The 27,841-nt window shown below is 54.4% G+C and overlaps 10 protein-coding genes across 10 annotated transcripts; 5 read left to right on the plus strand and 5 right to left on the minus strand.

The window, feature by feature from the left end:
• Positions 1-1,326: 1,326 nt before the first annotated feature.
• Positions 1,327-2,845, plus strand: GGS23DRAFT_557122 (uncharacterized protein). The gene has a single exon (XM_051515690.1). It carries the CDS (start codon positions 1,601-1,603, stop codon positions 2,561-2,563), a length of 963 nt encoding a protein of 320 aa, XP_051373700.1. The 5' UTR covers positions 1,327-1,600; the 3' UTR covers positions 2,564-2,845.
• Positions 2,846-3,876: 1,031 nt separating this feature from the next.
• GGS23DRAFT_594553 (Dynamin central region-domain-containing protein) lies at positions 3,877-6,502 on the plus strand (the record flags this gene model as incomplete). The annotated part of the gene is made up of 4 exons (XM_051518185.1): positions 3,877-3,975; positions 4,080-4,463; positions 4,528-6,138; positions 6,191-6,502. 4 exons carry the CDS (start codon positions 3,877-3,879, stop codon positions 6,500-6,502), a joined length of 2,406 nt encoding a protein of 801 aa, XP_051373701.1.
• Positions 6,503-7,165: 663 nt separating this feature from the next.
• GGS23DRAFT_403358 (RNI-like protein) lies at positions 7,166-8,807 on the minus strand. The gene is made up of 2 exons (XM_051513601.1): positions 8,495-8,807; positions 7,166-8,364 (listed from the first exon to the last, which is right to left on the minus strand). Exons 1-2 carry the CDS (start codon positions 8,687-8,689, stop codon positions 7,276-7,278), a joined length of 1,284 nt encoding a protein of 427 aa, XP_051373702.1. The 5' UTR covers positions 8,690-8,807; the 3' UTR covers positions 7,166-7,275.
• A 656-nt stretch (positions 8,808-9,463) lies between these two features.
• Positions 9,464-11,141, minus strand: GGS23DRAFT_403421 (uncharacterized protein). Its single transcript, XM_051513602.1, has 2 exons — positions 10,563-11,141; positions 9,464-10,499 (listed from the first exon to the last, which is right to left on the minus strand). The coding sequence occupies exons 1-2, from the start codon at positions 10,736-10,738 to the stop codon at positions 9,680-9,682; spliced, it is 996 nt and encodes a 331-aa protein (XP_051373703.1). The 5' UTR covers positions 10,739-11,141; the 3' UTR covers positions 9,464-9,679.
• Positions 10,859-12,590, minus strand: GGS23DRAFT_403443 (actin-related protein 2/3 complex, subunit 1). Its single transcript, XM_051513603.1, has 3 exons — positions 12,095-12,590; positions 11,202-12,029; positions 10,859-11,133 (listed from the first exon to the last, which is right to left on the minus strand). The coding sequence occupies exons 1-3, from the start codon at positions 12,315-12,317 to the stop codon at positions 11,093-11,095; spliced, it is 1,092 nt and encodes a 363-aa protein (XP_051373704.1). The 5' UTR covers positions 12,318-12,590; the 3' UTR covers positions 10,859-11,092.
• A 265-nt stretch (positions 12,591-12,855) lies between these two features.
• Positions 12,856-14,091, plus strand: GGS23DRAFT_403456 (RNA-binding domain-containing protein). Its single transcript, XM_051513604.1, has 3 exons — positions 12,856-13,108; positions 13,167-13,383; positions 13,463-14,091. The coding sequence occupies exons 1-3, from the start codon at positions 13,020-13,022 to the stop codon at positions 13,808-13,810; spliced, it is 654 nt and encodes a 217-aa protein (XP_051373705.1). The 5' UTR covers positions 12,856-13,019; the 3' UTR covers positions 13,811-14,091.
• Positions 13,744-15,018, minus strand: GGS23DRAFT_403486 (uncharacterized protein). Its single transcript, XM_051513605.1, has 3 exons — positions 14,475-15,018; positions 14,188-14,415; positions 13,744-14,085 (listed from the first exon to the last, which is right to left on the minus strand). The coding sequence occupies exons 1-3, from the start codon at positions 14,823-14,825 to the stop codon at positions 13,912-13,914; spliced, it is 753 nt and encodes a 250-aa protein (XP_051373706.1). The 5' UTR covers positions 14,826-15,018; the 3' UTR covers positions 13,744-13,911.
• A 708-nt stretch (positions 15,019-15,726) lies between these two features.
• GGS23DRAFT_557141 (glycoside hydrolase family 47 protein) lies at positions 15,727-19,079 on the plus strand. The gene is made up of 3 exons (XM_051515691.1): positions 15,727-16,868; positions 16,941-18,283; positions 18,361-19,079. Exons 1-3 carry the CDS (start codon positions 16,238-16,240, stop codon positions 18,532-18,534), a joined length of 2,148 nt encoding a protein of 715 aa, XP_051373707.1. The 5' UTR covers positions 15,727-16,237; the 3' UTR covers positions 18,535-19,079.
• A 137-nt stretch (positions 19,080-19,216) lies between these two features.
• GGS23DRAFT_557144 (amino acid permease) lies at positions 19,217-22,517 on the plus strand. The gene is made up of 4 exons (XM_051515692.1): positions 19,217-20,111; positions 20,209-20,416; positions 20,540-20,749; positions 20,822-22,517. Exons 1-4 carry the CDS (start codon positions 19,745-19,747, stop codon positions 21,879-21,881), a joined length of 1,845 nt encoding a protein of 614 aa, XP_051373708.1. The 5' UTR covers positions 19,217-19,744; the 3' UTR covers positions 21,882-22,517.
• Positions 22,518-22,719: 202 nt separating this feature from the next.
• Positions 22,720-25,501, minus strand: GGS23DRAFT_557146 (uncharacterized protein). The gene is made up of 2 exons (XM_051515693.1): positions 24,625-25,501; positions 22,720-24,550 (listed from the first exon to the last, which is right to left on the minus strand). Exons 1-2 carry the CDS (start codon positions 24,931-24,933, stop codon positions 23,213-23,215), a joined length of 1,647 nt encoding a protein of 548 aa, XP_051373709.1. The 5' UTR covers positions 24,934-25,501; the 3' UTR covers positions 22,720-23,212.
• Positions 25,502-27,841: the final 2,340 nt, after the last annotated feature.

Here is a 27,841-nt window from a genome sequence, read left to right on the forward strand (position 1 = left end):
TATCACCTTAATGTCCATGAACATACTCATAGACAAGGAACGTAGGCGATCATCACAGGTACCTACCTAGGTGGGTAGGGACTAGGTACCTACCATACAGGGAGGGGGGGGTCTATGGACAGTATGTCAGCCATAGAGTCGGGGTACCGACACGGTAACAAAATCTAGTAAGGGTTACCTTAGCTGGTTATTCTTTCGGAGGGGTTAAAAGAATTACAGCAAGGGTCGCGGTACCGACCTTATTACCTTCCCTTCTTATAATTTCAGGATAGTTTTTATGACTTCGTAGGAATTAATGTCCAGACGGATATAATGTCTATATATTCCATAGGTACCTACCTACCTACCTAGACCTGTTGTCTTTATCTTTTTTCTATAAACACCATGATCTACTACCTATCTGCGAACCTATCTTCGAACCTATCTACGAACCTATCTGCGAACCTATCTACGAACCTATCTACGAACCTGTGGGAGTTAGTTCAGGCGCGTGGAATCTATCTATCTTCGAACCTATCTGCGAACCTATCTGCGAACCTATGGGAGCTAGTTCGCGCGTGGAATCTATCTATCTATCTTCGAACCTATCTTCGAACCTGTGGGAGCTAGTTTAGGCGTGTGGAATCTATCTATCTTCGAACCTATCTTCGAACCTATAGGAGCTAGTTTAGGCGTGTGGAATCTATCTATCTTCGAACCTATAGGAGCTAGTTCGCGCGTGGAATCTATCTATCTATCTTCGAACCTATCTTCGAACCTGTAGGAGCTAGTTCGCGCGTGGAATCTATCTATCTTCGAACCTGTAGGAGCCAGTTCGCGCGTGGAATCTATCTATCTTCGAACCTATCTACGAACCTATCTGCGAACCTGTGGGAGCCAGTTCGCGCGTGGAATCTATTTATTTACGAACCTATCTGCGAACCTATCTGCGAACCTATCTACGAACCTATCTACGAACCTATGGGAGCTAGTTCGCGCGTAGAATCTATCTATCTTCGAACCTATGGAAGAGAGGTAGGAGGTAGGTAACAGACGTAAAAGATACAAAGGTACAAAGGTACGTACTTAGTAACCTAGAGGTAACCGGGTAATCCTATGGAATGTACCTTTTTTTAAAATAAAGACATTATATCCGGATGGTAACTATATCGGGAAATGGTAATAATGTCAGCCTAGAGTTTAACTTACTCTTATTACGAGGCAGACACTATGTCCAGTTATAGAAAGGGTTGCTGACATAGTGTCAATAGACCCCCCCCTCCCTGTATGGTACCTAGGTACGTAGGCAGGCAGGCACTCATCAATATCCCCAGCCGAGCTTTACCGACGTGATGCATCTTAATAACCTCGTACGAGGCTTCTTACGTACCCTCGCTAATTATATACGTAGTACGCCTTTTCTACATACCTCCTGCCTATAGGTATATGATAGCGCAATACAGAACACATGCCTGCCTAAATGGAGGCAACCTCCTTATGAGAACCCGTACGCACCCAGAGGCTCCTATACGGAAGATTCAACATTAGTCCATCCCGAATCGAGTTGGTACGGCTTGGTACCGATTCCTCGACAACGCACGCGCATAGCGACCTAGTCGCAATGGAACAGGATGCTGTAGAGAAGGCGAACAGAAGGGATGCGAAGGGAAAAGGCGTAGAGCTCAACAACGACCCATCTTCGCCATCGTCATCTGCCGAGCACGAACTCTACCCCGGATCCGCTGAGGCTCCGGCTGAGAACACCTCGATGGCGTCCCGGTTGGGCACGTCCGCGACCAAACTCGCCCGGGATATCATCCCATGGCGCCCCAGCTCTGCGGATATGGCTAGCGCTGCTCCATCTAACAAACCCGAGTGTTCCCGGGCTGGCCGGGCAGCAGGTATGGACGAAGCCCAGATCCACAGGGATAACGCCTCCCAGGCGGTCATAGACAGCAACGCATTCAAGTCCGCCGAGACACCAGAGCAGCGCACCTCCGGCGAGTCGATGTTTTCCAGTTTCGTAAACAGCACAAGCGCTCTCGAGGCGACGGAGCCTAGAGGGGTCGAGGGACGCGATCGCAAGCACAGTCCTGATAACGACGAGGTTCCGCCGAAGCAGAGAGCACCGACGGCAGTAATTTCCACGGCTGACGGGATCGAAGTGGCCAATTTCCTCGATTCGGGGTATCATGGCATCGAAGAGCTACCACCGATTTCCGAGGTAGACCGCGGCCAAGCGACGGCGCCGAATCGCATCCCTGAAGGCGGTAATTCGGAGAGAAGACCTTGGGGGGGCCGTCTCAATTTCTTCCCGGATTTCGGACCAGATAGCAACAGCATCCAGCAGTACGCCGAATTGCTTGGCACGCCGAACCTGGACGAAGCAAGGAGTATATGGGTCAGTCAGTGGGAGCATGTCCTCTCAAGCTACACAGACGAGGTCTGGGGAGACTTTATTCCCCTGGTGAGTGCGGCGCGAGAAGAGCTCCGTAGCCTCTCGGAATCGCCCGGAGGAACCTCACAGACGGGGTTGAAAGCGTTGCATCGGCTCCGGCAAATTTTGGCGCACGTCGGTACCTGACCTAGCTGTGTAGCGCCGGCGTAGGTTTACCACCTTTTGAGTAGCATCCAATACGCAGAAATGTATATGTATATGAGATTATCACATTCGCCCTACTTTACTGATGCCCCAGTGCCAGTTCACCTCACAGGTCCTTTCCTATACAGGTAGGTAGGTCCCTAACCTATATCATACCTACCTCTGCATGTTTCGAGCCATTTGTCGTTTATCCCAATCTGGATAGAGAAGTGCGCACAAGCCGTGAATAACCATCAAAATATTCCACGGCCGGACTTGAGGAGCGCTCGTAGCATGTTGTCGCAAGAATATACTCATAATGCTTATGAACAAAGGCTATAAGTTCCAAAGTAGGTGTGTGCGTAGAGGTTGCTCGTAACTAACCTATTTAGGTACTTGGGTATCTACCTACCTAACAGAGGTAGGTGTTCTCTCCACTTGTGGTACCTAGGTACCTAGGTACTTAAGGTATCCAAGAGCAGTAATAAGGTCCTATTGGTGTGTAGCTCGTAGGACGACCGGATCCACCTGGGCAGCTTCATGCACCTTTTAGCAGAGGGCAGTCAGCTAGACGAGCAGGTACCTAAGGTAGGCGCCTATGTATAGATCAGGTACATATCTACACAAATTGCAGTCTGCATGAGATACAATGTTGGCATGTGTACTTATGTATACCTACATCAGGTAGGAGGTACCTAGGCACATAAGTACCTGAGGTATACCGCCAGGTAGGTACCTAATCCAGATACGTCAGGTACGCATACGTGCCTACTGTGTGCATAAAACGTGCACGGTTCAGTTCTCTCTCCCTAAGGTACCCATACAGGTACACTACCCAGTTGTGCCCATGTATATGATGGGTCCGGACAAGGGCGTGTAGTACCTAAAAGATACATGACGTGCTATAATTCAATGACCGGAACTCCACCTACTCATATGCCAGCATGCCTTATCCATAATTCCATCTCAAGGGCCTTCATTTTTTTTCATCCAAACTACCAACTGGGCTTCGACACATCAACTCGTCTCTCCCTCCTCCAGTCTGAGTCCAGCTTCCTGGCCAGGGATCTCCTCTCATCGCTTTGGCGGTCCCTATAACCACCTGTGCTCCCTCGACCTGAGAGAAAAAAAAATCCGGGTAGCCCGTGCCCTTGGTCTTCTATCGACTACTGATAAGCGGATGTCTGGCTGCCCTCATTGCCAGCATCAGGAATCACAAAATTTCCTCCCCCTTCCAACGCAACCGGCGCCAAAGTAATCCACTGCCACCGAATCTGCTACTAATTATCCAAGCACAGTAGCTATTCATCTCCATCATGGCGGCCTTAGGGGACGACCTGCTGCGGATCGTGAACCAGCTGCAGGACCTGGTATTTAACACTATCGGCACGGATTCTCTCGACTTGCCTCAGATCGTACGTTCGTGCGCTCCCAAGACTCTCTTCCATCTTGTGTTGTTTTGCCGACCCCGTACTGGTATTTGCACGGCGGCTTGCTTACTGTTGCCACCAACGTATAGGTCGTCGTCGGCTCCCAATCTGCGGGCAAGTCTTCGGTGCTAGAAAATATTGTCGGCCGCGATTTCCTGCCCCGAGGAAGCGGTATCGTCACTCGCCGTCCCTTGATTTTGCAATTGATCAACGTCGAGGAGGATGAGACGGAACCGGACGCGCACGCTGCGTATAGGAATCCTACGCAAGCTCGCCGTTCCGAATGGGCAGAATTCCACCATATACCAGGTCGAAGATTTACCGACTTCGGTGATGTCAAGCGCGAAATCGAAAACGAGACTGCTCGTGTCGCCGGCAGCAATAAGGGCATCAATAGACAGCCCATTAACCTGAAAATATACTCCCCCCATGTTCTCAACTTGACTCTAGTTGATCTGCCGGGACTCACCAAGGTATACTCGGCTGAGGTGGGAACCCTGTCTATCCGGCTAGTGGCTGACTTGGTGTGCCTGGCAGGTTCCCATTGGCGATCAACCAGCCGATATCGAGAAACAGACTCGAACTCTCATCTCGGAATACATTGCGAAGCCTAACAGCATCATTCTCGCTGTCTCGCCTGCGAATGTGGACATCGTTAACTCGGAGGCTCTAAAGCTTGCCCGGCATGTCGATCCTTTGGGCCGGCGGACCATCGGGGTTCTTACCAAGGTGGACCTGATGGACCACGGCACCAATGCGTTGGATATCCTCTCCGGCCGAGTCTATCCACTGAAGCTGGGCTTTATCGGAGTCGTCAATCGATCTCAGCAGGATATCCAAGGCAACCGGCCTATGGAGGAGGCCCTCAAAGCCGAGACGGAGTTTTTCCGGCATCACCCCGCCTATCGAAATATCTCCATGCGTTGCGGGACGCAATACCTAGCCAAGACCCTGAACCAGACCCTCATGGCACATATCCGGGAGCGTCTACCGGACATTAAGGCACGTCTCAACACCTTGATGGGTCAGACCCAACAGGAGCTGGCGAGCTACGGCGATATGCATTTTAGCGGGAAAGAACACCGAGGGTCCATGATCCTACAGCTCATGACCCGATTCGCCACCTCCTTCATCTCGTCCATCGATGGCACCTCGACAGAAATATCGACCAAGGAGCTGTCTGGAGGTGCGCGAATCTATTACATTTTTAATTCGGTATTTGGTAGTGCGTTGGAGTCGATCGATCCGACCTCCAATCTCTCCACCTTGGACATCAGAACCGCCATTCGCAACTCAACCGGCCCCCGCCCAAGTCTGTTCGTGCCGGAAATGGCCTTTGACCTCTTGGTCAAACCGCAGATCAAGCTCTTGGAGCTTCCTAGCCAACGATGCGTCGAGTTAGTCTACGAGGAGTTGATTAAAATATGCCACACTTGCGGCTCAACCGAGCTCTCCAGGTATCCGAGGCTCCAAGCCAAGCTGATAGAAGTCGTATCGGACCTCCTGAGAGAAAGGCTCGGACCAGCGTCGTCGTATGTCGAGTCTCTCATCGCTATCCAGCGTGCATACATCAACACGAATCATCCGAATTTTCTGGGGGCCGCTGCCGCCATGAGTCACGTAGTCGGCAATAAGCAAGATCGTGAGAGGAAGAGGCTGATACAAGAAGAACGTGATCGGCGGGAAAAGAGACGGCTCAAGGAGCTTGGTGCGAACGGAACTGAGGCGCAGGAGGAAGATGAAGATGCCGCTCACGATAGAGCTGACGGCCCTCAACCTCGGAAGCAGGGCGGGATGGGTTCCCGAAGCATGTCGCCCGCCGTCCGTGAAAACGGGAACGCGAGTATAGCCGTCGCCATGAATGGTGGACGCCCAGGCTCACCCAACCGATTCAACCCCCAAGCGATCGGAACCGCTCGGGATTCGTTTCTGAATTATTTTTTCGGCAAGGACGGTCCGTTACCGCCCCAAGGTGCAGGCCTCCCTTCTTCCCTCCCGCGTCACGTTAGCCAGGGCGCGGAGCCCACTTTCAGTCAAAGCATCCGACGGGGCGAAGATAGATTAGCTCACAGACCTGTATTGCCTTCCTCGTTGTCGCGTGAGGAGGAAAGCCCCAAAGCTGCCGGCTTCGGTCTTGGGCCGCAATCTGTAAGACCGCCCCTCTCATCATCCTTGCTCTGACTAACCTTCGGGCCTACAGGGTGATGGCGTGGAGCCAGCATTGAGCGAACGCGAAGCTATGGAGACGGAGCTTATCCGGGCACTGATATCCTCGTATTTCAACATCGTCAGAGAATCTATCGCCGACCAAGTCCCCAAGGCGGTTATGCACCTACTCGTCAACCACTGTAAAGACGGGGTCCAGAACCGGCTGGTGAGCGATCTCTACAAGGAGACGCTCTTTGAAGAGCTTCTCTACGAAGATGATGGCGTGAAGAAGGAGCGCGAGAAGTGTGAAAAGCTATTGCAAACGTACCGGGAGGCGGCCAAAATTATCGGCGAAGTCTTATAATTAACGGCCACGGGTGATCCTACACCGGAGCCGGTGTTGTTTTACAATAGAGGGTTGGCCTTTCAGGGTCGGGGAGGGGGCCGTAGAGATGCCACGGTTAACTGCGTCGCCTGTACGTACGATGAGACGGGACTAGTTTTCTCACGGCTCGCTCGCCCGCTTTCGATGGTTGCGGGCTGCCTACATCTCAGGGCCAAGAGGGTACACATCCTGTACAACTGGAGGCGCGTATTGTATATATAACGCAACTACGCTACTCTTACACGGCTCTTACCACCCTCCTTCGACCGCCATCGCGGCGGGGGGCCTAGGAGATCTCTGTGTCTTCGCTACGAAATAACGAACGATTGGAATAGATATATGGCACATGCCCCTCCCCTTCTTGCGCAGTGACAGCTGTGCTCGGCTGACTGGGCGGCTTATACGAGAACCGGGGGCGAAGGAGCCGAGATGATGACGAGCGAGGAAACTGTACACGGATGGCTTCTATTAGAAAAATGTCTCCACTACGGACAGGTTGAATAATCTGAGGTGTAGAATGGCGAAATGCCATAGCTCGGGTTGTCTACATATCTAGGGTGTCAGGGTTTAGTAAAAAATAAAAAAAAAGGTTGTATCGGGTTTCTCGGTGACTTGGGTATCCTCAATTCCTATACCTTCCGTTCGTGCGTCTCTCTAAATCACACATCCCTGCCAGCCCCGGAATGGTTTCCCCCCTTCTTCTCCTTTCTCTTTCTTTCTTTCTTTCCTCTCGGCCGACGCGTTGGCTTGGCCTAGATCCCCGTCTTCTCCAGCTTCTTGGCGAGCTCGTCGACCTCGGCGTCCTTGCGCTGGGCTGTGGGTTCCTCCTGGGCCTCCTCGGCCTCCCTGACCAGCTTCTCGGCCCTCTCCGCGGGGGTCACGCCCTCCTCGTCCTCCTCCTCTTCTTCCTCCTCTGCCTCTTCCTCTTCCGAGTCCACGTCCTCGAGGTCGCTCAGGCTGTCGACGCCCCACGAGTCCTCGTCGCCGGCGGCGTCGCCGCCGCCGCCGCGGCCCTTCTTGCGCTCGCGCAGCAGGTTCTGGAGCGCCAGGATCGACTCGTCGTCCTCCGAGAACCGGTTGCCGTTGAGCTCGATCCTGCGCAGCGCCGGCAGGCCGTCCCGCACCGCGGCCGCGAGGCCCTTGACCCCGGCAGACGTGATGTCGTTGTACTGCAGGCGGAGGATCTCGAGCCTCCGATTCCGGCCCTGGGAGAGGGCCTTGGCGAGGTAGATACCGCCCCGTGCGCTAAGAAGCGAATCGCCGACACCGAGATCCTGTATATCTCCCCAGAGGGAGACAACCTTGGCCAGAGCTTTGGCGCCCTGGGCGGTGAAGGTGTTGTCCTGAAGATCTATCACCTTGAGCTCGGTGGCGTGGTTGAGACCCAGAGTGAGCAGTTGTTCGATGCCCTCCTGCCGGATCCCGTTCTGCACCAGCTTGACCTCTTTGACTCTGTTGTGAAGGCTGAAGGCCTTGGCCCACGCGAGCATGCTGCCATTCTCCAGCCGGTTTCGGCCGCAGATGACAGTCTCGAGATAGGGGACTTCCTGGCCAGCCTTCCTAGCCTCCTCCTTTTTCGCATGGAGCTCCGAGAGCGCATCGGCGATGAGGACGCCGGCGTGGGGGCCTAGCCCGTTGTTGTTGAGATATAGATGCTGGAGCGGGATGTGGCTCGATAGGAAGGCAACCAAGGGCGCCTGGGTATTGAGACCAAAGGCGTTGTCGTTCAAGTTGATGGTTCGAAGGTTGGGGAGGTTTAGTATGGATGTGAGCAGGGAGGAGAGGGCCTCGGGGATCTCGTTGAGCAGACGGCCGGTGAATATGTCGGCGAGGTTTGCGACCTAGACGAAAAACCAGGTGAGCCAGGGCGAGGCTAGCGAGGCGAACTTGGGCGAAATCGCGAGAGGAGGGGGGGGAGACAGATGGGGGGGAAAGGTTGCAACTGGGTAGGGCGGCTTAACCAGCTCGTACCTTTAGGGATTTTTTGGTCGCCAGGACCTCCCCAAGAAGCTTGCAGGCCTCGACGCCCAAGGTGTTTCCCAAAATTCGGATCTCCTCGACGTCGTCCATGGCGCGCAACGGACCGATGTGGGCCTCAAGGTCCTGGGCAGTGTCCAGCTTCAGGAGTCTTCCCTCAAGGGAGAAGACCTTGTCCGGCGCAGCCATTTTTGGGGGTTTGCAGTGACAGGTGGGCGCACGAATGGCCTTTCGAAGTTCGCACGATCTCCTGGTGGGTTTGAAGTTGACTCGCCAGCGGCAGCGGATGAGGGCTGTCGGTGTTGTTGTTATCGTGAGGGATGCGAGAATGAAATCGAAGTGGGAAATACGAATCTCAAATGCAATGTGGGGGGAGGGGCATTTTCATAATCTTTAATGAGTGCGTATGGTTGATATGTACAGTTTCATTGACCTTCCATTATGGAACAGCGATTGCACCTTATGTAATGCACTGAGGCTGCCGGCACCTTGTGCAAACTTTTAGTACCCAAGTACCCATGTACATCAGGTAACAGGTAACGCCTCCTAGTATTTCGATGTTTGTTACGGGGCAACCCATACTTACCTATAGACCCTGCGGGATATTGTTTTTATAGAAGGAAGGCATGCCTAGGAGGTAAAGGTAAGATATTAGCGTCAATAGATATGGATATAGAATGCACTTGTCAGGGTAGGCTATGAACATAATGTGAGTACGCATTCCATCCACCCTCTGGTAGCCTCTAGATATCAATACCTACTTCTTACTCAAGCCGGCAGCTACGTGTACATTCCTAGATCACCTGGGCAACTAACTCGAGATCAACATCCGAGAACCTCACGCCCGTGTCCAGGTCTGCCCCAGGCTGGCGGGTCAACTGAGTCTAGCTGCTAGCCCTCCTATTATACCTACTGCAAACCGCCGTCAAGAAGTAGCCGTGTGGATGGCGCCAGCTACGGAGATTCAAACTAACGTCTGGCTGGTAGCAGCCACGTGGTGTGTTTATTGTCTTTGTCTCTACCTCTAAAAGTTCCTCCGTCACGGACGTATGTACAAGGCTCTGTTGTCAGACCCCCCGCTGCCGTTTCTAGATAAAACTACCGGGTAACGGGCGCGGGTCAATATGTAGTGACATCTTCGTCCCCTGTTTCCCCTTACTGAAATACACACTCCGATGCTCACCAACTGGACCTCGGTACAGGGGTTGGAACCCTCCAGGGCTCGGACCCTGTTATTTCGTCTCTCAAGCTATCCATAGCGTGAACCCCGTCTGTAACCCCAAGTAAGGCGCAAAGGTTCCGGCCTGCCTCGAAGACACGCCAGGCGGTCGCCTCGCTGGACGCCTCCCACTCGTCGTATTCGCCCAGCACAACCGTCTCCGCCCATGACAGGAGGCGGGCCATATTATCGACGGCCAAGCGCTCGACATCCAGAACGTCAAGCCGGTCTCGCTGCGACCCCACCCAGAGCATGGTGCAGATTCTACTAATGTTGCTAAGAAGCGAGTCTGACGATGTGGGGACTGTGCACAGGCGGTCGTCCACGCCGTTGTCGGTAGTGTCGGGTTCGTCATTTCCCCCCCGACTCGCCCACCGCTGGAAGCTATCCGCGTATGACATCGACGAACGGCCGGCTCTCGCTCGGCGATTTATCCGGTGTGTATCTAGGTATGTCTTCGTGGACTCTAAGCAGATGTCATGCACGGCACCGACAACAGTGCTGACGTGGTCGCCTTGTCCAGGGTAGCTGCTACGGGTGCTAGCAGTTTGACCGTCGTCGCTGGGTGAAGTATGCTTCGGGAGATCGCCGTTAGTCGGCCGTGAGGAGTCTCGCGTGAGCTCTGCCTGTAACTCTGGGGATGGGGGCACCAGCCGGGAGTGATGGCTTGATGCTGCGTCAGGATTGTTGTTCTGAGCATGCGCCCAGGGTGAGGGAGCCTGAATGTGGTTTACTGTCGTCTGAAGAGATCCAACAGGATAGTCATTTAGTGGCTCAATCCTGTGATAGCAACGTAAGCAGGGGATCGTGTTTGGTACCGGAGTATGGATATCACCGGAATACCTCCAGTGCCTGCTCTCGCGCTCGGGGAAAAATTGGCCGTTCGGCGACGTGGCATGCTGGCATGCTTGATCAGGGCTAGGCGGTCGGTCCGCGGCATACCTCCAAGCAGGGTAGGTAGACGTCTGGGTCCGATGCTGCCTGCATGTAGAGGACACCCTCGACTCTCGTAGGTCCATGGTCGAATTTCCCTAGGCGGATAATATCGAGGAGGTAGGTTAGAAATTCCCAACTAGATGGATTTTCTTGACGATCTCATAGGAATTTGACACGATTAAGCTGAAGCCACATGGCTAGGGAGGTTAGAAAGCCTGGATGTGAAGTTCGTTTATTTATAGAAAAAGACAAATGGAGGAGATTTATTAAGGCTGTCCATGCATTTCCAGCGTCTTATACAGCGGTAGAGATTAGCTAGACGGCTACTTCGAGCAGGTGCGGGAACATGAAAGACCGGATACTACGCGTAAAACAAATATAGAGCCACAGAAGTCGTGAGACATTTTGACATGCTCTCTTTGTGACTCTAGCTGGACCTAGGTATGCCATATAACCACCCTACCATCGACGCCGCTTGCTAATAACGTCGTTAGCACCTCAAACACACCCGCAGCTTAGGACTGCGAATCAGCGAGTAACACTTACTACTGAACTTGGTCACGGATCCGCCGCTGGATTCGTAGACGCGCAGCGTCGAGATGGTATTCTGATGGACGGTCTTTAGTTGCGTGTCGTCTTTGATCTTGCCTTTCAGGTCCATCTGCCGGAACATATTCAGCGCAGACTCTTCTCGAGCATCCCCGTCGTCAGATATTCCTTTGGATTCTAGCGTGCCACTGAGCTGCCATCCAGACGGGTCGCCTCTGAACCGGAACGCTTCGCAATCGTGCCCGGCGGCGATAATCTCGTTCTCGCCGTTCCATATCAGGCTCATAAACGGTAGAAGCTGGGTGTTGACGCTAATGACTGCCCTCGGGGGTTGTTCCGGCGCGGTGGGATAGACGATGGTGATGCTGCTGTCATGCGCAGCGAAAGCGAGGGCATCGCCACTGGGGGAGAAGGCGACAGAGTGGACCCACCCGGCCGAATTATTGAGGAACTCTCCGCAGACGGTGTTGAAAGGCAAGCGCTCGCCCCAGACGCTAGGTTCCGGGCGGGCGTCGATGCCCTTAATGAAGCTCGAGAAGACTCTCGCGTGAGCGTCGGTAGAGCCAGCGGCGAGCAGAACAGAATTGGGGTGCCAATTCACAGTGGTGATAGTGCTCCGGATGGGCTTTTTCAGATGCTTCGAAACCCACCAGTCGTTCTCCTCTTCGAAGTAGCAGATGGCGATCACCCTGTCGCCGGACCCCACGGCGAACTTGATCTCGGAGGGGGACCAGCGAACGAAGGTGGCAGCTCGGGCAATCCGGAGAAGCACCAACGTCGGCTTATACCCGGTTGGCGAGGGCTCCCAGACTAGGGCATTGCGATCTGTGCGCTCGTATTAGAACTAATTTATGGGACGTCTCAGGGGGTGAGGCGTGGGGCAGGTAGACCTTGAGAGCAGGTGACGATTCGACCGCTCCCGGGAGCGATGTCGACGCTGGTGATGGTTTTGTCGTGGCCCTTCAACTCGTCCTTGAGCTTGAAAGCATTGCCGACCTTGCCGTAGAGCTCAATGGTGGAATCTTTGGCAACAGCTAGCGTCTTGCGGTCCGCCGAGAACGAGTGGTCGGCGATGGGGCGGTGGAAGAGATGATGAACTTCGGGGGCGGCCATATTGATAATTGCTTCCTCCCCCCTTCTCTTCTTGTGCTTTCGCTATTTTTTTTCTTCTCTTTTCTCTCTGTTGCTTGTAGAGTTGCTCTCCTCTTGACGCTGCTGGTAGGAGTATAGCTCTCTACTACCGCGTCGAGGATGGCCAAGGGGTGCCTGCGGATTTAGGAATGAAGCCTAGGAGAAGTGGGGGATGAAGGAAGAAGATCAATTCGCTACGCAAGTCGGAATAGGGAGCAGGTCAGGTACGTAACCAACCTACTACTAGAGGCAAGGGGTACGTAATAACCTCATTACCTACTAGGTAGGTACCTAGGTACGATTGAGATAGGATGTACCTACCTCTATCAGGCACATATGCATTTACCAGAGGTCATGGATCTAGATACTTGCTATACAACCTAAATATGCGTGCTTACCTAGGTACCAGGTACCTATACTACTTTGACGAGGAGAGAGATATGTATCTAAAGGATACAGATATGTAGCTAGCCTGCCTAACCTGCCCGAGAGAACCTTGAATGGATATTTTGTAGGTCGACCGCACCATTGGCAGCCCTCCCTGAGGCTACTGGAGATGCTGCAAGACTGCTCATACTGAGCCCTCCATCATCCGCTAAGAGAGACGAGAAGAAACGTCGATAATGCAAAAATATTCACCATTCTATATTCATTAATCAAATCGATCCACGCCCGCTCTCCGCCATGACTACTACTGCTACTGCTACCACCGCTGCGCGAGGCCAGGCCTCCAAGGCCGGCGTCAGGGCACCTCCCATCCCACCCAACCAGACGTAAGTTGTCGTGCCGTCCTGCTGAGCTCGCGCCGTCCCAGCTAAAGGTGCGCTGCAGACTATACGTTACCAACCTGCCGTCGTCCAAGATAAATAAAGCCGACTTGAAGACGTCGCTCTATATGTTGTTCTCGACCTACGGCCCTGTGCTGGACGTCGTGGCACTCAAGACGATGAAAATGCGCGGGCAAGCTCACATCGTCTTCCGCGATGTCCATGCCGCGACGCAGGCAATGAGGTCCTTGGAAGGATTCAAGTTTCTCGGCAAAGAACTGGTGTGTGGAGCTCCTCCTCCGTCTCTCTCTGTTTTTCTCTGAATCCGCCGTATCTGTCCTGCTAATGTCTCTCCCCTAGCACATTCAATATGCGAAATCCAAGTCGGATACGATTGCGAAATTGGATGGCACATACAAGCTCCCCGGATCAGCCGCCGCCAATGTCGAGATGACCGAGACCCAGCAAAGCATCTTCAACGCCCCGGCGCCCGGATCGTCCGTTACCGCCGCCGCGACTACTTCCAGTACTACTACAGCGACCCCCCTCCTTCCAAACCTTCCCGTGAAACCGCTCCAAGCTCCGGACAGGGCCCCAGCTGGCGCAAAAAGCCCCGACACTCGTGGACAGAAGAGGCCCCGCGATGAGGAAGAAGAGGAGGAGAGCGACGAAGACGTGGCGATGGAGGAAGACAGTGATGACGAATGAGAGGCTCACTGGTATTGACCGCCGAGGGGATTCCCTTCGAACAGAGAGCCCTTTGGACCCGTCATGCCATTTCCCACGGCGTTTCTAGCCATGCAGCGCGTTCATGCTCCCTGGACCGTGGCCATCTGCCTAGGAACCCAGAGCCCGACGCATCCTCCCACCAAACCCAGCCATACCATGAGATAGTCTTCTTTGGGGCAGTCAAAGCCGGTCATGGCGTCCCCGAGAACACATGGGTGGACGAAGAAGGAGGGAACTCCAGTGAGGGGGTGATGCTGGAAGCGCGACACTTAGTCATAAGGTAGAGACAATAAATACCCAGCATCCAGCGCAGGCAATTGACTCGTTTGAACAGCGCGGAAGACATATACACTTACGTCGATGGAGATGCCGCCAATCGGACCGGCCTGCCTCAGAGCATCCTTGAAATGTCGGGGGACCAGGTACCGAAAGACGGACTCTACGTCGAAGGCGGGCTCGGCGGCCGGTAAGTTGTGTAGGCTAAACCAGAGGCACGGTGCATGATAGGTTGGGTGTAGGTGTATCTCGTACTTGGCATAGCCGACGTCAAAGTTGGGCCGAGTCGACGACCTCGGAAGCACTTCCTACCATTTCGTTAGCGACCGATGCTGCAGCTGAGGTGGAGGCGGCTGCCCCGAGTGACCTTGTCCGAATCTTCCATCTCAACTACGGCCCGGTCGATGTCCAGCTGCATGCTCGACTCCTGATCCTCGCCCAGCGAGCAGTCGCCCATCTGAGCCGCGAGGTCGCTGTCAGCGGCCGTACCGTCGTCCAGAGGCCGGGTGATCTGCAGAAACGTAGTGTATCCCGGATGGCCGCCCTCAAGCGAGACGTCCAGTGCCGTATGGACATGAAGGCGCCATCGCCGCCGCAGAGGGCCGAGCGTGGCCTGGCAGTATCGCCTGTCTAGGCCGTGGCAGGCCTCGGCAAATTCCTGGGCTGTGAGGTACGGGTAACACTGGTAAGCCGAACGGTGGGAGTTGGACCGCTTCATCTCGCCGGCCTGGGCGTCTGCTTGGGAGGTCCCTCGTCTGTTGTATTTATCCCGAGGGTCTGAGGCAATACGCCCCCGCGGCCGGTCGAGGTAGAGCTTTGTGACTCGTTATATTTACCCGGACAGATGTACGTAGGCAATCGTGGTCTTGTTCACGCGCCTCTGTCCCATGGGTCCATTGCACTGCATCTTTTTTTCTTTTTCTTTTTGGTTGAAGAAATGCATTTGACGTTGTTAGGCAGATGCTACAGCCAACGGCGGGGATGCAATTTACAGACGTCCCCCACAGAACTCGACGTGGGTACATAGGTACCTAGGTATCCCATGCTAACAGTACCTAAGGTATCTACATCCCGCTCATCGCTACATTATACATAAGTGCATTTTCACACGTGCCTACCTAGAAGGCCAGGGAACGTCCTGTGCATAAATTCATATGTGCAACAGGTGCCCACTGTAAGGTTAGGTGCGTATCCTTGGGTCCGGATAGTGGCAGGAGTCACGAGGTACTGGGAACCTCATAATGTGATGCAATGTACAAGAAGTACACGTAACCCATGTGTGTACCTATGTATTTAGCCAGTTGAGCGGGAGGTATAGACCCCTAAATACCTAAGATTAGTGGAAGCGAGGTACTCCGCCAGGTGCCTAATATGGCTAGTGTCCGACGGGTTTAGGTCCGTACAGAAGCTACTAAGCTTATTGCAATAACGCAGCACTTGCCGATACTGCCGGTCCGGAAACGTTCCAGAGGGACAGAGGAACGGCGGAAGAAGAAGGAATAATACATGACGTATCTATGTACACGGTAGGTATACCCGCCTGGTGCGATACACACGAACGTGCACTGGCAATATCGGGCTTAGAAGTATCCAGGTACCTAATGCCATATCTGTCTACTTCCACTGCTGTCGAGTATAAACTATCCACCTACTACTTCTACATATAAATCCTGCCACTGTTAATTCCAATCCGTTTGGTAGATTAGACAGGTTACCTACATAATTGCATGCCGCCAGCAAGGGTTAGCTGTGACCCTTGATGCCAACTAATTCTCTACAGCGGTGCTTTCATATTGCTTCCTCATCTTTCTAATATAATCCCCTAACAACCCTCTCACTCGACTGGGCGAGGGGGCCTCAAAGGGGGCCGTTGCATGAGGAAGAAAGAAGGTCTTATATCCATACCGCGTCATCTCGTCCTAGGCGTTGGGTTGACCTATTTATGTAGCGACTACTGCCTGTCATCTCTCGTCTCTTCTCTCGCCCTCCACCCACCTACCTATCTACCTATTTCCCTACCTACCTAATCTACCTCTGCTTCTTTCTTCTCCCCCTCCAAACCATACCCGCCTCGGATCGCCGAATTCCGGGAAATGAGTGTCGTCCTCGTCTGCTACGCCTACCTACTCCATGAACGTTCGCGACCCGTTTGGCCTCCATCGAAAGAGCGCTCTCTCTATCTTTAGAACTACCGCCTCGCGTGCTGCCATCGACCTCACCGAACGCGCCGTTGAGGCAAGCGTTAATGCCATTGAGAAGAGTAAACAAGTTGCCGACAACTTTGACATGTCCTTCGCCGTCCCTAAAAATGTCCCCTCGTTTGGAAACCCGCAGAGGATAGTGGAGGATCGCGTCTGGGGAAATAGTGCGGTTACGTCGCGAGGGGGAAGGGGTCCGTCGCAACCAGCCAAGAACTCGGGTATGTTCGGGGAGGTCCAGGGTCGAGTCGGTAACCTATTCGATAATCGCGAGGGCCTTCCCATGTACAAGGACAAGCCGTACGCGTACCCGGCCTCGCAACGGGTTAGACCCATCTGGCGGAGAAAACGCACGCTCCTCACTGCCCTGGTACTACTTTCGCTGCTGTACTATTTCGGCGTCTTCTCTCAGCGCCGGGACACCGCGGTTTCCCCCAAGCCCGTGTGGGGTTGGCTTCACTCCAGTCCGGAATCATCAAAGACGGCTGACTGGCTTAAGAGGAGGGAGCGTGTTGTCGAGGCCTTCACTCTGAGTTGGGATGCCTATGAACGATACGCCTGGGGTAAGACGACCAATCCCATTCTCAAACCGCAGCGTGCTCCCCACGTCGATACGTGCTAACTCTCGTTGCTAGGCTACGACGTGTTCCATCCCATCTCTAAGAAGGGTGAGCAGATGACTCCGAAGGGGATGGGCTGGATTATCGTCGACGCGCTGGACACCATGATCCTGATGAACCTGACCTCGAGAGTCGCGCACGCGAGGGAATGGATCTCGGCTTCCTTGACCTACGACCAGGACCAGGACGTCAGCACTTTCGAGACGACGATCCGTATGCTAGGGGGCCTTCTCTCGGCCCATTACCTCTCTAGCCAGTTCCCGGAGATGGCGCCGCTGGCCGAGGACGACCCAGGCGCAGCGGGAGAGGATCTTTACTTGGAGAAGGCGAAAGATCTCGCTGATCGGCTTGTAACGGCCTTTGACAGTCCCTCTGGGGTTCCCTACGCTAGTGTGAACATCGGCAAGTACGAGGCCCTGCCAGCTCATGACGAGGGTGGCGCGTCGTCTACTGCCGAGACCACCACCCTGCAGCTGGAATTCAAATATATTGCCAAACTGACGGGCGAAAAATATTTCTGGGACAAGGCCGAGAAGGTGATGGAAGTGGTTGACAATAATGGCGTCCAAGACGGCCTAGTCCCCATATATATACACGCCACCGACGGCACCTTCAGGGGTCATAACATACGGCTAGGAAGCCGGGGGGACTCGTATTACGAGTACCTTATCAAGCAATACCTACAGACCAACAAGCAGGAATCCGTCTATCTAGAGATGTGGAACGAGTCCTTGCGGGGAGTGCGCAAGCATCTTGTCACCTATACGGAACCGTCTGGATTTACGATCATCGGAGAGCGGCCGAACGGTCTACAGGGTTCTCTATCGCCCAAGATGGACCACCTGGTCTGTTTCATGCCCGGGACGATCGCGCTGTCGGTGACCGGCGGGCTGACGGAAGCAGAAGCCAAGAAGCGGTCGACGTGGACGAAGCAGAACGAAGCGGATATGCAGCTGGCGAGGGAATTGATGCAGACATGCTGGGCCACGTACAAGTGGATGGCTACCGGGCTGGCGGCCGAAATCACGTACTTCAACATCGCAAACCCTCCCCTGGCCGAATCTGCCCCCCACCGTCGGCCGACGGACAACTTGGACGGGGATGCTCAGGCGGAGTGGCGGAAGGATATCACAGTCCACGCCATGGACGCCCACAATCTGCAGCGACCGGAGACGGTGGAGAGCCTGTTCTACATGTGGAGGATTACAGGCGACATCAAGTACCGGGAATGGGGCTGGGAGATGTTCAAATCGTTCATGAACTACACGGCCGTGCAGGACGGCGGGGGCTTTTCGAGCTTGTCGGACGCTAACGTGGTCCCGCCGGTGATGCGGGACAACATGGAAAGCTTTTGGCTGGTAGGTTTCCCGGCGAATTTGCCGACGCCGCACCCGGCACTGGAAGCATGGCGGGATTTCGCTAACTCTCCTCGCAGGCCGAGACGTTGAAATACATGTACCTCCTCTTCTCGCCGAACGATCTCCTCCCCCTGGACAAGATCGTTATCAACACGGAAGCACACCCGTTTCCGCGGTTCGACATGGGGCAACTCTTTTCGACGGGATGGAAGCGGAAACCCCGAGACGCCGAGGGGAAGATTATCAAATGAGACACGTGACGGATGCGCGGGACCCGACTTATGCAGGGACGAGTTAGATGCGAGGAGAAAAAAAGTTTCTTAAAAAGGGCGGTAGAGGGCGTGCATTGGTGAGAGGGCGTCGTGGGCGCAATGGTGCCAGGGCAAAAGGGGGAGTAGGGTGGCTTCCAACGGGACCTCTCTCACCCAGGTATATACAATAGGGCATGGCGTGGTTGGATATGTACAAACTCTGACAAGGACGACGACGACGACGGGTACGGGGAATGTGCTCTCCAACGCTCCCGGCCTGGGCAGTTGATATATATAGGCGATAAGCGGCATCCAGGATGGATAGACGCGGACGCCGAAGAAGGTGAAAAAAAAAGGTGGTGGTATACTACGTTAGGTAGTATACAGAGGTATTACTACCTTGGCTGATGAGGAGGTGCCTCCATTGACGCATATGCATATATGTGCATGGGTGTATGCATGTACCTATGTAGAAGGCCCCCACGCCATTGGATGATGTCTGAGCTTGCGGGGGGGAGGGGGGGGACGGGGGCGACGAAGCTGGCAAGGAACCTGTCAAGCAGGTTGTCTGCTTATCAGCATAGGATGGAAGGGCCTGAATGCTGTACTTTAGGTTACGTACTTATCTCTATATCTGGAGCCCTACATACAGGTATATATTGGAAAAATACCTACCTAGGTAAATGCCTACGTACCTGATATATGTATATACCTTCGTAATTTTTCATACACCCAGGTATTTTATCTATGGGTACGTGTAGCATGGATGCATGCGACGCAGCCCGGGATCCAACTCCATCATCACCATCAACACCATCATCGTCGTCATCATTGTCCTCTCTCTCTCTGCCTCTCCGCCTCCCTCCCTCCCTCTACCCCCCTCCCCGCGTGTCCTCTCTGGGGATGATACAATCACCAATCTGCTTTGCCGACAATCCCACCTTTTCGAGTTTTTATCTGCTAGTGCGCTTCGAGGCGATAACCCCGGCTAGAGAGGCACCTCGCGATTCACACCAACCGCGCATCACCTCTACCAGCTATCGTCACCTCTCTCCCTCCTCCTCCCCGAGCATCCATTGACATATACCTATCCATACCTATCTGTACCCATGTAATACACATATAGGTAGAATACATATAGGCATAGAGATACGTACGCGCGTGCGCGCAATCCTCCCCGCCCTCGGTCACGGCGGGTCCTCCAGGAGCCATGGCGCCACCGTCCAACCGCGACATCGAGATGAACGTCTTCCCCATAAAGGAGGACTCCCTCGCGCAGGGCAGCAGCTACACCATGCGCGAGCCCCTCTACGAAGACACCGCGCCCCCGCGATTCCTCGACCGTTTAGTCGACGGCTTCCGCCGGGACCCCAGCCAGCGCATCACGTCCGAAGACCCCCTCGACGACATCCACACGGTTGAGGCCGTCCGGTTGCACCGGCCGATCCTGGGCAGGCGAGGCTCTCAGTCGCATCATTATGATTTACGGCTGGCCACCTTGCAAACCGCCCAGTCGCATCTGGCCAGGAAGCTGAAAGGCCGGCATCTGCAAATGATCGCCATGGGCGGCTCTATAGGTATATATACCTAGGTTCCCATTTCCGTTAATTCCGTCCTTGAGGCCGGGATGGAAGCTGACTAGAGGTGCTAACCGGAACCATTAACAAAAAAAAGGGACCGGCCTATTCGTCGCTTCGGGTCGCGCCCTTCAGGTCGGCGGTCCCGCCTCGTTGCTCCTTGCCTACCTATTCATCGGGTGCATGCTCTACTGCACCGTCCAAGCTCTCGGTGAACTCGCAGTCTGTTTCCCAGTCGCCGGTTCTTTCTCGGCCTATTCGACACGCTTCATCGACCCGTCGTGGGGTTTTGCTATGGGCTGGAAGTACGTCCGTCTCTTTAAACCCCTGTGCCCACCGTCTTCGCCGGAGACTACGAAACGATAGGAGAAGAGGAAGAAGGAGAAGCAATAATAGGCGCGGCAAAAGACTTACACATTCTTTGCTAGTTACGCGTTGCAATGGCTCGTTGCCCTGCCGCTCGAAATCATCGCTGCGTCCATCACCATATCGTACTGGAACCCGGATCTAAACAAGGCCATATTTGTAACCATCTTCCTCTCCGCCGTCGTCGCGATCAACCTGTTCGGCGTCAAGGGATACGGCGAAGCCGAATTCGTCTTCGCTATTATCAAGATCATCGCTGTCATCGGCTTCATGTGAGGACCCCGCTCTCCAACCCCCACCCCCTTAACGAAGCTTGTATCGTTGACCCGTTTACCCGCTCCCAGATTGCTGGGCATCGTTCTAAATATCGGCGGGGTCCCGGGCGGCGGATATATCGGGGGCCTGTACTGGCGGGATCCGGGCGCATTCCACAACGGCTTCAAAGGTCTGTGCAGCGTTTTCGTCACGGCCGCCTTCGCCTTCGCCGGCACAGAGTTGGTCGGCCTTGCCGCCGCCGAAACGGCAAACCCTCGAAAGTCCCTGCCGACCGCCATCAAGCAGGTGTTTTGGCGCATCACGTTGTTTTACATCGTGGCGCTATTTCTCATCGGCCTCCTCGTGCCGTACGATGAACCCCGCCTGCTTCTCCCCGGGTCGGCGTCCGCCGCGGCGTCCCCCTTCGTCATCGCCATCGAGAACGCGGGTATCGAGGTCTTGCCCTCGGTTATGAACGTCGTCATCCTGATCGCCGTCCTCTCGGTCGGAAACTCCTCCGTCTTCGGCTCCTCGCGGACGCTCGCCGCTCTGGCCGACCAGAGCCAGGCGCCGAGGATCCTGTCCTACATCGACCGCCGCGGCCGCCCCTTGGTTTCCATCATCGTCGCGTCCTCGATGGGCCTGCTGGCGTACCTCGCCGACCTGAACGAGCAGGGCCTCGTGCTCGGCTGGCTCGTCGCCATCTCGGGGCTGTCGTCCATCTTCACCTGGGCGTCGATCTGCCTGGCCCACATCCGGTTCCGCCAGGCCTGGTTGCAGAAGGGCCACAGCCTGCGCGAGCTGGCCTTCAAGTCCCAGTGCGGCGTGGCGGGCTCCTACCTGGGGTTCGCCTTCAACGTCGCCGTGCTGCTGGCCCAGTTCTGGGTCGGCGCGTGGCCGGTGGGCTGGCGCGAGCTGCCGCCGAGGGACCTGGCCCAGAGCTTCTTCCTGCAGTACATGGCGGTCCCCGTCGTCGTCGTCTTCTACCTGGCGCACCGCCTCTACGCCCAGACCTCGTTCGTCCGGATCGCCGACATGGACATCGTCACGGGCCGCCGCGACTTCAACCTGCCCATCCTCCTCGCGCAGGAGGCCGAGGAGCGGAGGGGCTGGCCCCGGTGGAAGCGCATCTACAAGTTTTTGTGCTGACGTGAAGCCGCTACTACTACCTGCTTTTTTTTTGTCCTCCCTTCCGTAGCGGCATTGTTTGGTTTTTCTTTCTCTCTCTAATAATCCCATTCTATTTTATCGCACCGCAAGTTCAGCGCGGGAACGGCGCCGGCGGCGCTCTCGGAATAAATGTACCATAACGACGGGTGTCTTGCCTGGCGAGGAGCGCGAGGCGAAGCGGGAGTAATGCGGCGGTGCCTGTATTTTGAGAGAGCGAGGCGTACGGCTTTGCGGAGGCTATCTATCGTCGTTCTATCTGTCTGGATTCATCTACCTATATACCTAAGTCGAACGAGTCACTTCTAGCTTTCCCCCGCTCTTTGCTCCGTATAGGTATATATATACTGATGTGGTTTTCGCTTATCTCCCCTCCTCCTCCACCACCATTATCTCCTTCTCGGTACGCGCCCCGCGCATACCTACGGGACGTGGTACGTAAGTGCGTGTGCGTGTGATATCGTCGTCGCATCGACGTCGAATCTGGTCCGGCGCCGCGTAAGTGGTGGGAGATGAGCTAAATAGCGAAGACTACCAAGTAGCGCTGTTAGGAATCGAACCTATCCTTCGTTAAGTAACCTATTGATCTGTGGGATGGGGGTTAGGTAGATAGGCAGGTAGGCCGTTGCGGCCGATCATACCACCGTGGAGAACTCGGGGTGCCATTCGGAATGTTGCATTCCGACGGTATCGACGCTACGAAGAATGAGATGTCTCGCCTTTTGAAGATCAGCGAACCATACAAAGCATCCCGACGGTCGGATAGAGCCGCCGAATTCTACGAGTGTAACGGCACGAGACTAAACCCATGACGACAATCTTTGCTGAATGAAAAAAATATTTTTTGGTTGGCTAGCCATTTTAGATTTTTACGCCTGGAACGAAAATGATAATAACATGTACACGAAGAGGGTGCCCTGCCATCCCGACTGAGACGAGACGAACGGCACGAGCCGAGATAGATAGAATGACAAGGAGAATCCGCCCCCTGGCATGCCAGTAACCTCCCAAGATTGCTCAGACGACAGGTTGACAATGCCCATGGTGGCTAGGTTATACCTGTTATAAGCCCAACTAGTATGAAACGAAACCCGCACTCAGGACCCGGCCGCCAACCTAGTACATCTTCTACCGTCGGCATAACCTGTGGCCTTCCGTACGGAGACACAAGGGAATTCTCTCTCTGAGGGGTCCTTCTCGGAATTCGTGACTCACATCTAGACATTCTATTCGTAACAAATGGGAATCGTCCTTATCGCTCGACGTTCGTCCGGGATATCTTTCGGCGCTGAGGGCGGTGGTGGGGCGGTCGCCTAGAAATCCCAGTTGAAGCCCTGCGATTTTCCGGCAGTGGCCTTTCTGCCGGTCGCGGGGTTCGTAGTTGGGCTATGATCCTCGTCACCGAACAGCCAGTTGCGATTGGAACCCTTTCCACCACCCATCCCGTCACCGGCGATATGAATCCCCCGCTCGCCGTCGACTTTAGAGCGGGAGTGCACCATCGTGGGCTTGTTCTCTTTTTGGGCGGGAGACTCATCGTAAGACGACCAGTTGGCGTCCATCATCTTCACGGCCTTCTTCCGGTCATCACCCACTGGGGCCTTGGGTGTCTTGTGGGCCGGCGAATTGTCAGTCATGTCCCAGTGGGCCTCGAAGTCCCGACCGCGATCTTTCAAGTTCGTAATAGCCCCCAGAGGTTGCGGCTCTCCTGTAGAACTGGCCTCATTGCCCTCCTCACTGTACAGGTTGTTCTTGTATAAGCCCAGCTCGTTGTTTTGGGTGGCGCCCCTAGGACGTGTAGCACGCGGTTCGCCGTTGGGTACTCCGTCGTCTACAAATTCAAAGTGGGTCTCTGCGTCGCGGCGCGGCTTAGCTGGCGCAGCGGTTTTGGTTTGGTGGTTTTCCTGTGCCTGGTCGTTGTCGGTAGCCCAATGGCGCACCTCTTGGTGTCGCAAACCTTTTGTCGGCTTAGGCTTTTGAGGCGTGACGAAGTCATCGAATGACCATTGGCTGGTATGTTTGGTCTTCTTGGTGGTAGGGCCAATCGGCTCAGGCACATCTCGAGGATCCGAACCGTCGCCAAAGTCAAAATGACTAAACTTCTTAGGATTAGGGCGGTAGAAACGGCTGGGGGATGCCTCGGGCGAGTTGGCCTCTTCCGCGAACGCGTCCGTCTCATCGAATAAGCGACTTGGTTGAAAGCCCTTCCCGGCGCCAGCTTTCGGAGCGATGACTTTGCTTGGGGACGCAGATTGTTCCTCGGTGTTGTCGACCGGCTCATCGCCTAGAATTTCAGTGAAATCGCGCTGCCGTGGCCGAGCGCCGCCTCTGGGAGAGACGACGGCAGCGATGCTCTCGCTAGACTCCTCGCGGGGAGCGAATAAGGCAAGCGAGGCGTGGGGGTCGCGTAGAATGTTAGTAGAGTCGCCACGAGCACGAGCCGAAAGACTGCTGAAGTCGGAGTCGGCGCTAGCGTCGCTAGACAATTTGACACAGGCTTCGATGATCTTAATTTGCTCTTTGCTGTCACGGATAGGCCAGTTGCGGCCCGATTTGCCAATGATGTCAAGCTGTTTAAGCAGAGAACCTTGATCCCAGGTCCGGCGAATCTGCGAGATCTTGCCGTCGGGCGCAAAATCGACAATGTGCGTCTGGGAAGCGGCGCAACGAGTTAACTCATAGATTCAGCGAGAATTGGAGGGAGCACAAAGGCGTCGTGACATACAATAGCAAGATGGACGGTACGGTCTGCTAAAAAATTGTCGTCAAGACCAGGCAGGTAAGCACCGCCGGAGGTGACAAACTCCAGAGTGGTCTTGATCTCGACAGCGATGGCATTGTGTCCCTCGATCGCCGTAAGAAAATCCGCTTCGTCCTTCTTGAGCTGCTTGGCTGAAGTATCGATGTGCTTGATTATGTCCTCGGCGCCCTTGTAGCTGGTTGTCGTGGTGATGTAATGGAGGGCAGCCTCGGCGGCCAACTGGGACGAGTTCGGCGCAGTGAGGAACTGCCTGTATAGGTCTACCAGCGTCATGGCGATTATCCGGTTGTGCTCAGCCAAGCCGGCGCGCAAGGTGGACGAAGGTGAGTGTGACTTGTGGGGGGTGAGGGGAGTATATCAGACGCGACGCGCGCCTTGCGGTACGGACAGTCCCCGGAGAAGACTTGTCTAAGTAGGAGTATTAAACGAGGAGACGATGGATCAAGAAAGGCGGGCCGAAGCGAAAGTGACAGGCAGAGGACGCGGAGGAAGGACGATTGTAGAAAGGGGAGGGGGAAGAAGCAGAATAAAAAGAGAGGGAGGAGGAAGAGGAGAGGAGAGGAATCGCGGCGGGACGTCGCTAATAACAAGTACCTGGCTAAGACCTGCCCCTACTTGCCGTCAGCGGGAGAAGGAGACAACAAACCTGATCGCCTTGCACTGTTTACACCTAGGAACCCGCGCCTGCCTTCCTACCGGCGGACGTGCCTGCCTGCTTGCCTGCCCGAGCTATACTTGCGTCGGAGGTAGTATACTACACGTACATGCAGTGTACTATATTACAATATGTACGTAGAGGAGGTAGGTAGGTATTGCATGCATGCTACCACAACACCCACAACCCTGTCCAGCACGGTCACTAGGAGGGGTACCCAAGTGTCTACCTAGGTATACATTTAGGTACCTACCTACCGACCCCAGGAGGTACCTGAGGTATGTGTATCAGATACCTACATATACCCAGCGTAAGGCAGGCAGGTTAGGTAGATAGGCACTATAGGGGGGTAGAGATACGCTGAATTCCAACCGATACTCTTCCTATATTCTATATTCGCGTGTTGTAATTGACATGCAAACTCTATGTCTACTTAGGTACCTACCTAGTGAGGTACATGCATGGCTTTAATTTCGTATGCTCTGGTACCTGGCCGAGGGGTGCGAGTAGCCGCTAGTAGCGTACCCATGTAGGCATATTTGCGCCGAGTGGTCCCGGCATGCCAAACAGTGGGCCGCCGACGTTCTGGAGAGGCAGCTTCCATGCGCCTCCCGGGGTTGCGGAGGTATGGACATAATATCTCCTAACAGCCTAGGTAGGTACTGTATCCAACTATGGGTACCTCACGATGTTTCAGCGTTGCCAGGATTTCCGCATTGTTTCAGACGAAATCGAGGGGCTCCATGGTAAGCTCACAGTACGAACACAGTGTCCCCGCACTCTTCGCCTGCCCTCTCGACGGTCGGTTTTCATCGAGATGGTGGGGGGGGGGGGGTGTGTCTGGCAGCAAGGGTGAGCGGAACTTCCAACGTGTCATTCTACTACGTCCCGGCCTTGTGTGTCTGAAGACAAGAAGAAAAAAAGACCCGGTCCAAGATGCGTTCGCCGATCTGTACCTCCGAGACACGGTATATTACCTACTTTAGGGGATAGATACCTGCCACAGGCACACATACCTATGTGTATACATAGGTATGTACTTATTCCGTGCTACGTCGCGTATGTTCGAAGATGATGCCCCCTCCGACGCGACATTCTTACCGATCAATGTTAGGCGCCTTTAGGACAGGTGGCCTCTCGCGCCCCCAGGCGATCAGGGTACCAAAGGTTGGGTGCCTCCCAAGGCCATGGCGAGAGGGCACCCGGTGTGGCCCTCCTAAGATGCCTACCTAGGTACCTAGATACAGGTGCTTACAATTCTCGAGGTTCGATTCTCTATAGCGTAACCCCCATACGCGCCTCTATCCTCGGCTCATGCACCCTTACGTGCATATGCGCGCCTGCATTTAGGGCCGGATCACGCAATCGTTACTTATGTGGATATATGCATCTATAGGTACGGTGCCTCCAGCCAGCTACGGAGTTAGGTACCTACCTACCTTGGCAGTAAATGGCTTATATACCTAGGTTAGGTAATACTTGAACCAGAGAATGTCTACATAGAGGTATATAGGTAGGTAAGGTGCCTACAGGTAATATACCTGCGTTGAACGCACAGGTGAACCCCTCGCATTCCTATGAGTAGTTGAGTATGAGCACACGGGTAATCAACCGGACAGAACTGACCCTGAATTACATGCCCAGCTGAGAGACCTGCGGCAGGCAGCGCCTTAGAAACATACGTAGGTGCCTAGGTTAGTATTGTGACAGATAATGGTATAACCTGAGTACCTCTTATGGCGTGTAATACTGGAAGCATCGGATGCCTTAGGTACCTACCTACATACCTCTACCTACCTACCTAGGTTATGTGTTCATACCTAGAGGTAAGACTTGCCTCGAAGCCGTGTTACGCGGTTACTTGCTTTACTTTGTGTCCTATGTCCCTACATGCCTGCCACTTCCTAGATACCTTTTCCAGACCCGCCCGTTGGCGGTAGATATAGGTGCCTCTTACATATGCCTTAAGTGCCCGCTTACCGATATGCCTGAGGTATGTGCCTCAGGCAGTTACTATTACAGCAACAGGCCCGAGTTACGCCCGGTCTCTAACCCTTAAGACATCTAAGGCACCTTATACGTAGGTAAGGCACATTCTCTACTTGAGCTATCTCTACGTACCTCCTGATTTGTTACCTTAGGTACCTAGGTACGCTTAAGGGATACATATAATCTAGAAGTTGCTCTCTAATTGGTGAATGTCGGTAGGTGCGCAGGTAGCAAGCTGGCAATTGTGGCTCCGGCTTCCTTTGACTGGCCGGTCCGTCCCATTTACCTATTTATTAATAGAGCGTGGATTTGCCTTATCTTAGGCAGGCGCGAAAGTACTTAGGTACATCCTACCTGGATCCTCCTCCCGCATTCGAGCATCAGGTTTAGTAATGTCCACGCGGCCCATCTCGGACCTGAGGGCAAGCCTGGAAAACTCACGTCCCCAGCGCCTGCCGTATGCATGCAGCGCGCGTACGTACGTGCGTAAATACCTTTAGGCAGGTACCTGCCTACACCCAAGGCTAGGTATCTACT

Source organism: Durotheca rogersii (assembly GCF_024521655.1).
Source record: "Durotheca rogersii strain YMJ 92031201 chromosome Unknown GGS23scaffold_5, whole genome shotgun sequence".
NCBI classification, from domain to species: Eukaryota; Fungi; Ascomycota; class Sordariomycetes; order Xylariales; family Xylariaceae; genus Durotheca; species Durotheca rogersii.

What these genes read in the sequence shown, in the direction of transcription:
- GGS23DRAFT_403486 (XM_051513605.1), bottom strand. Translation starts at nt 14,825, where the DNA reads ATGAAGCGGTCCAACTCCCACCGTTCGGCTTACCAGTGTTACCCGTAC. An exon ending in AGATGGAAGATTCGGACAAG is followed by an intron (nt 14,416 to 14,474) that starts GTCACTCGGGGC and finishes ACGAAATGGTAG; the next exon opens with GAAGTGCTTCCGAGGTCGTC. An exon ending in TTGGCGGCATCTCCATCGAC is followed by an intron (nt 14,086 to 14,187) that starts GTAAGTGTATAT and finishes TCGCGCTTCCAG; the next exon opens with CATCACCCCCTCACTGGAGT.
- GGS23DRAFT_557146 (XM_051515693.1), bottom strand. Translation starts at nt 24,933, where the DNA reads ATGACGCTGGTAGACCTATACAGGCAGTTCCTCACTGCGCCGAACTCG. An exon ending in GTACCGTCCATCTTGCTATT is followed by an intron (nt 24,551 to 24,624) that starts GTATGTCACGAC and finishes GCCGCTTCCCAG; the next exon opens with ACGCACATTGTCGATTTTGC.
- GGS23DRAFT_557141 (XM_051515691.1), top strand. Translation starts at nt 16,238, where the DNA reads ATGAACGTTCGCGACCCGTTTGGCCTCCATCGAAAGAGCGCTCTCTCT. An exon ending in CTATGAACGATACGCCTGGG is followed by an intron (nt 16,869 to 16,940) that starts GTAAGACGACCA and finishes TCTCGTTGCTAG; the next exon opens with GCTACGACGTGTTCCATCCC. An exon ending in ACATGGAAAGCTTTTGGCTG is followed by an intron (nt 18,284 to 18,360) that starts GTAGGTTTCCCG and finishes CTCTCCTCGCAG; the next exon opens with GCCGAGACGTTGAAATACAT.
- GGS23DRAFT_403456 (XM_051513604.1), top strand. Translation starts at nt 13,020, where the DNA reads ATGACTACTACTGCTACTGCTACCACCGCTGCGCGAGGCCAGGCCTCC. An exon ending in CCCATCCCACCCAACCAGAC is followed by an intron (nt 13,109 to 13,166) that starts GTAAGTTGTCGT and finishes GGTGCGCTGCAG; the next exon opens with ACTATACGTTACCAACCTGC. An exon ending in AGTTTCTCGGCAAAGAACTG is followed by an intron (nt 13,384 to 13,462) that starts GTGTGTGGAGCT and finishes TCTCTCCCCTAG; the next exon opens with CACATTCAATATGCGAAATC.
- GGS23DRAFT_403421 (XM_051513602.1), bottom strand. Translation starts at nt 10,738, where the DNA reads ATGGACCTACGAGAGTCGAGGGTGTCCTCTACATGCAGGCAGCATCGG. An exon ending in CGCGAGAGCAGGCACTGGAG is followed by an intron (nt 10,500 to 10,562) that starts GTATTCCGGTGA and finishes TTGCTATCACAG; the next exon opens with GATTGAGCCACTAAATGACT.
- GGS23DRAFT_403358 (XM_051513601.1), bottom strand. Translation starts at nt 8,689, where the DNA reads ATGGCTGCGCCGGACAAGGTCTTCTCCCTTGAGGGAAGACTCCTGAAG. An exon ending in CGACCAAAAAATCCCTAAAG is followed by an intron (nt 8,365 to 8,494) that starts GTACGAGCTGGT and finishes TTTTTCGTCTAG; the next exon opens with GTCGCAAACCTCGCCGACAT.
- GGS23DRAFT_403443 (XM_051513603.1), bottom strand. Translation starts at nt 12,317, where the DNA reads ATGGCCGCCCCCGAAGTTCATCATCTCTTCCACCGCCCCATCGCCGAC. An exon ending in AATCGTCACCTGCTCTCAAG is followed by an intron (nt 12,030 to 12,094) that starts GTCTACCTGCCC and finishes ACGAGCGCACAG; the next exon opens with ATCGCAATGCCCTAGTCTGG. An exon ending in ATCCGTGACCAAGTTCAGTA is followed by an intron (nt 11,134 to 11,201) that starts GTAAGTGTTACT and finishes CGACGTTATTAG; the next exon opens with CAAGCGGCGTCGATGGTAGG.
- GGS23DRAFT_557144 (XM_051515692.1), top strand. Translation starts at nt 19,745, where the DNA reads ATGGCGCCACCGTCCAACCGCGACATCGAGATGAACGTCTTCCCCATA. An exon ending in CGCCATGGGCGGCTCTATAG is followed by an intron (nt 20,112 to 20,208) that starts GTATATATACCT and finishes AACAAAAAAAAG; the next exon opens with GGACCGGCCTATTCGTCGCT. An exon ending in GGTTTTGCTATGGGCTGGAA is followed by an intron (nt 20,417 to 20,539) that starts GTACGTCCGTCT and finishes ATTCTTTGCTAG; the next exon opens with TTACGCGTTGCAATGGCTCG.
- GGS23DRAFT_557122 (XM_051515690.1), top strand. Translation starts at nt 1,601, where the DNA reads ATGGAACAGGATGCTGTAGAGAAGGCGAACAGAAGGGATGCGAAGGGA.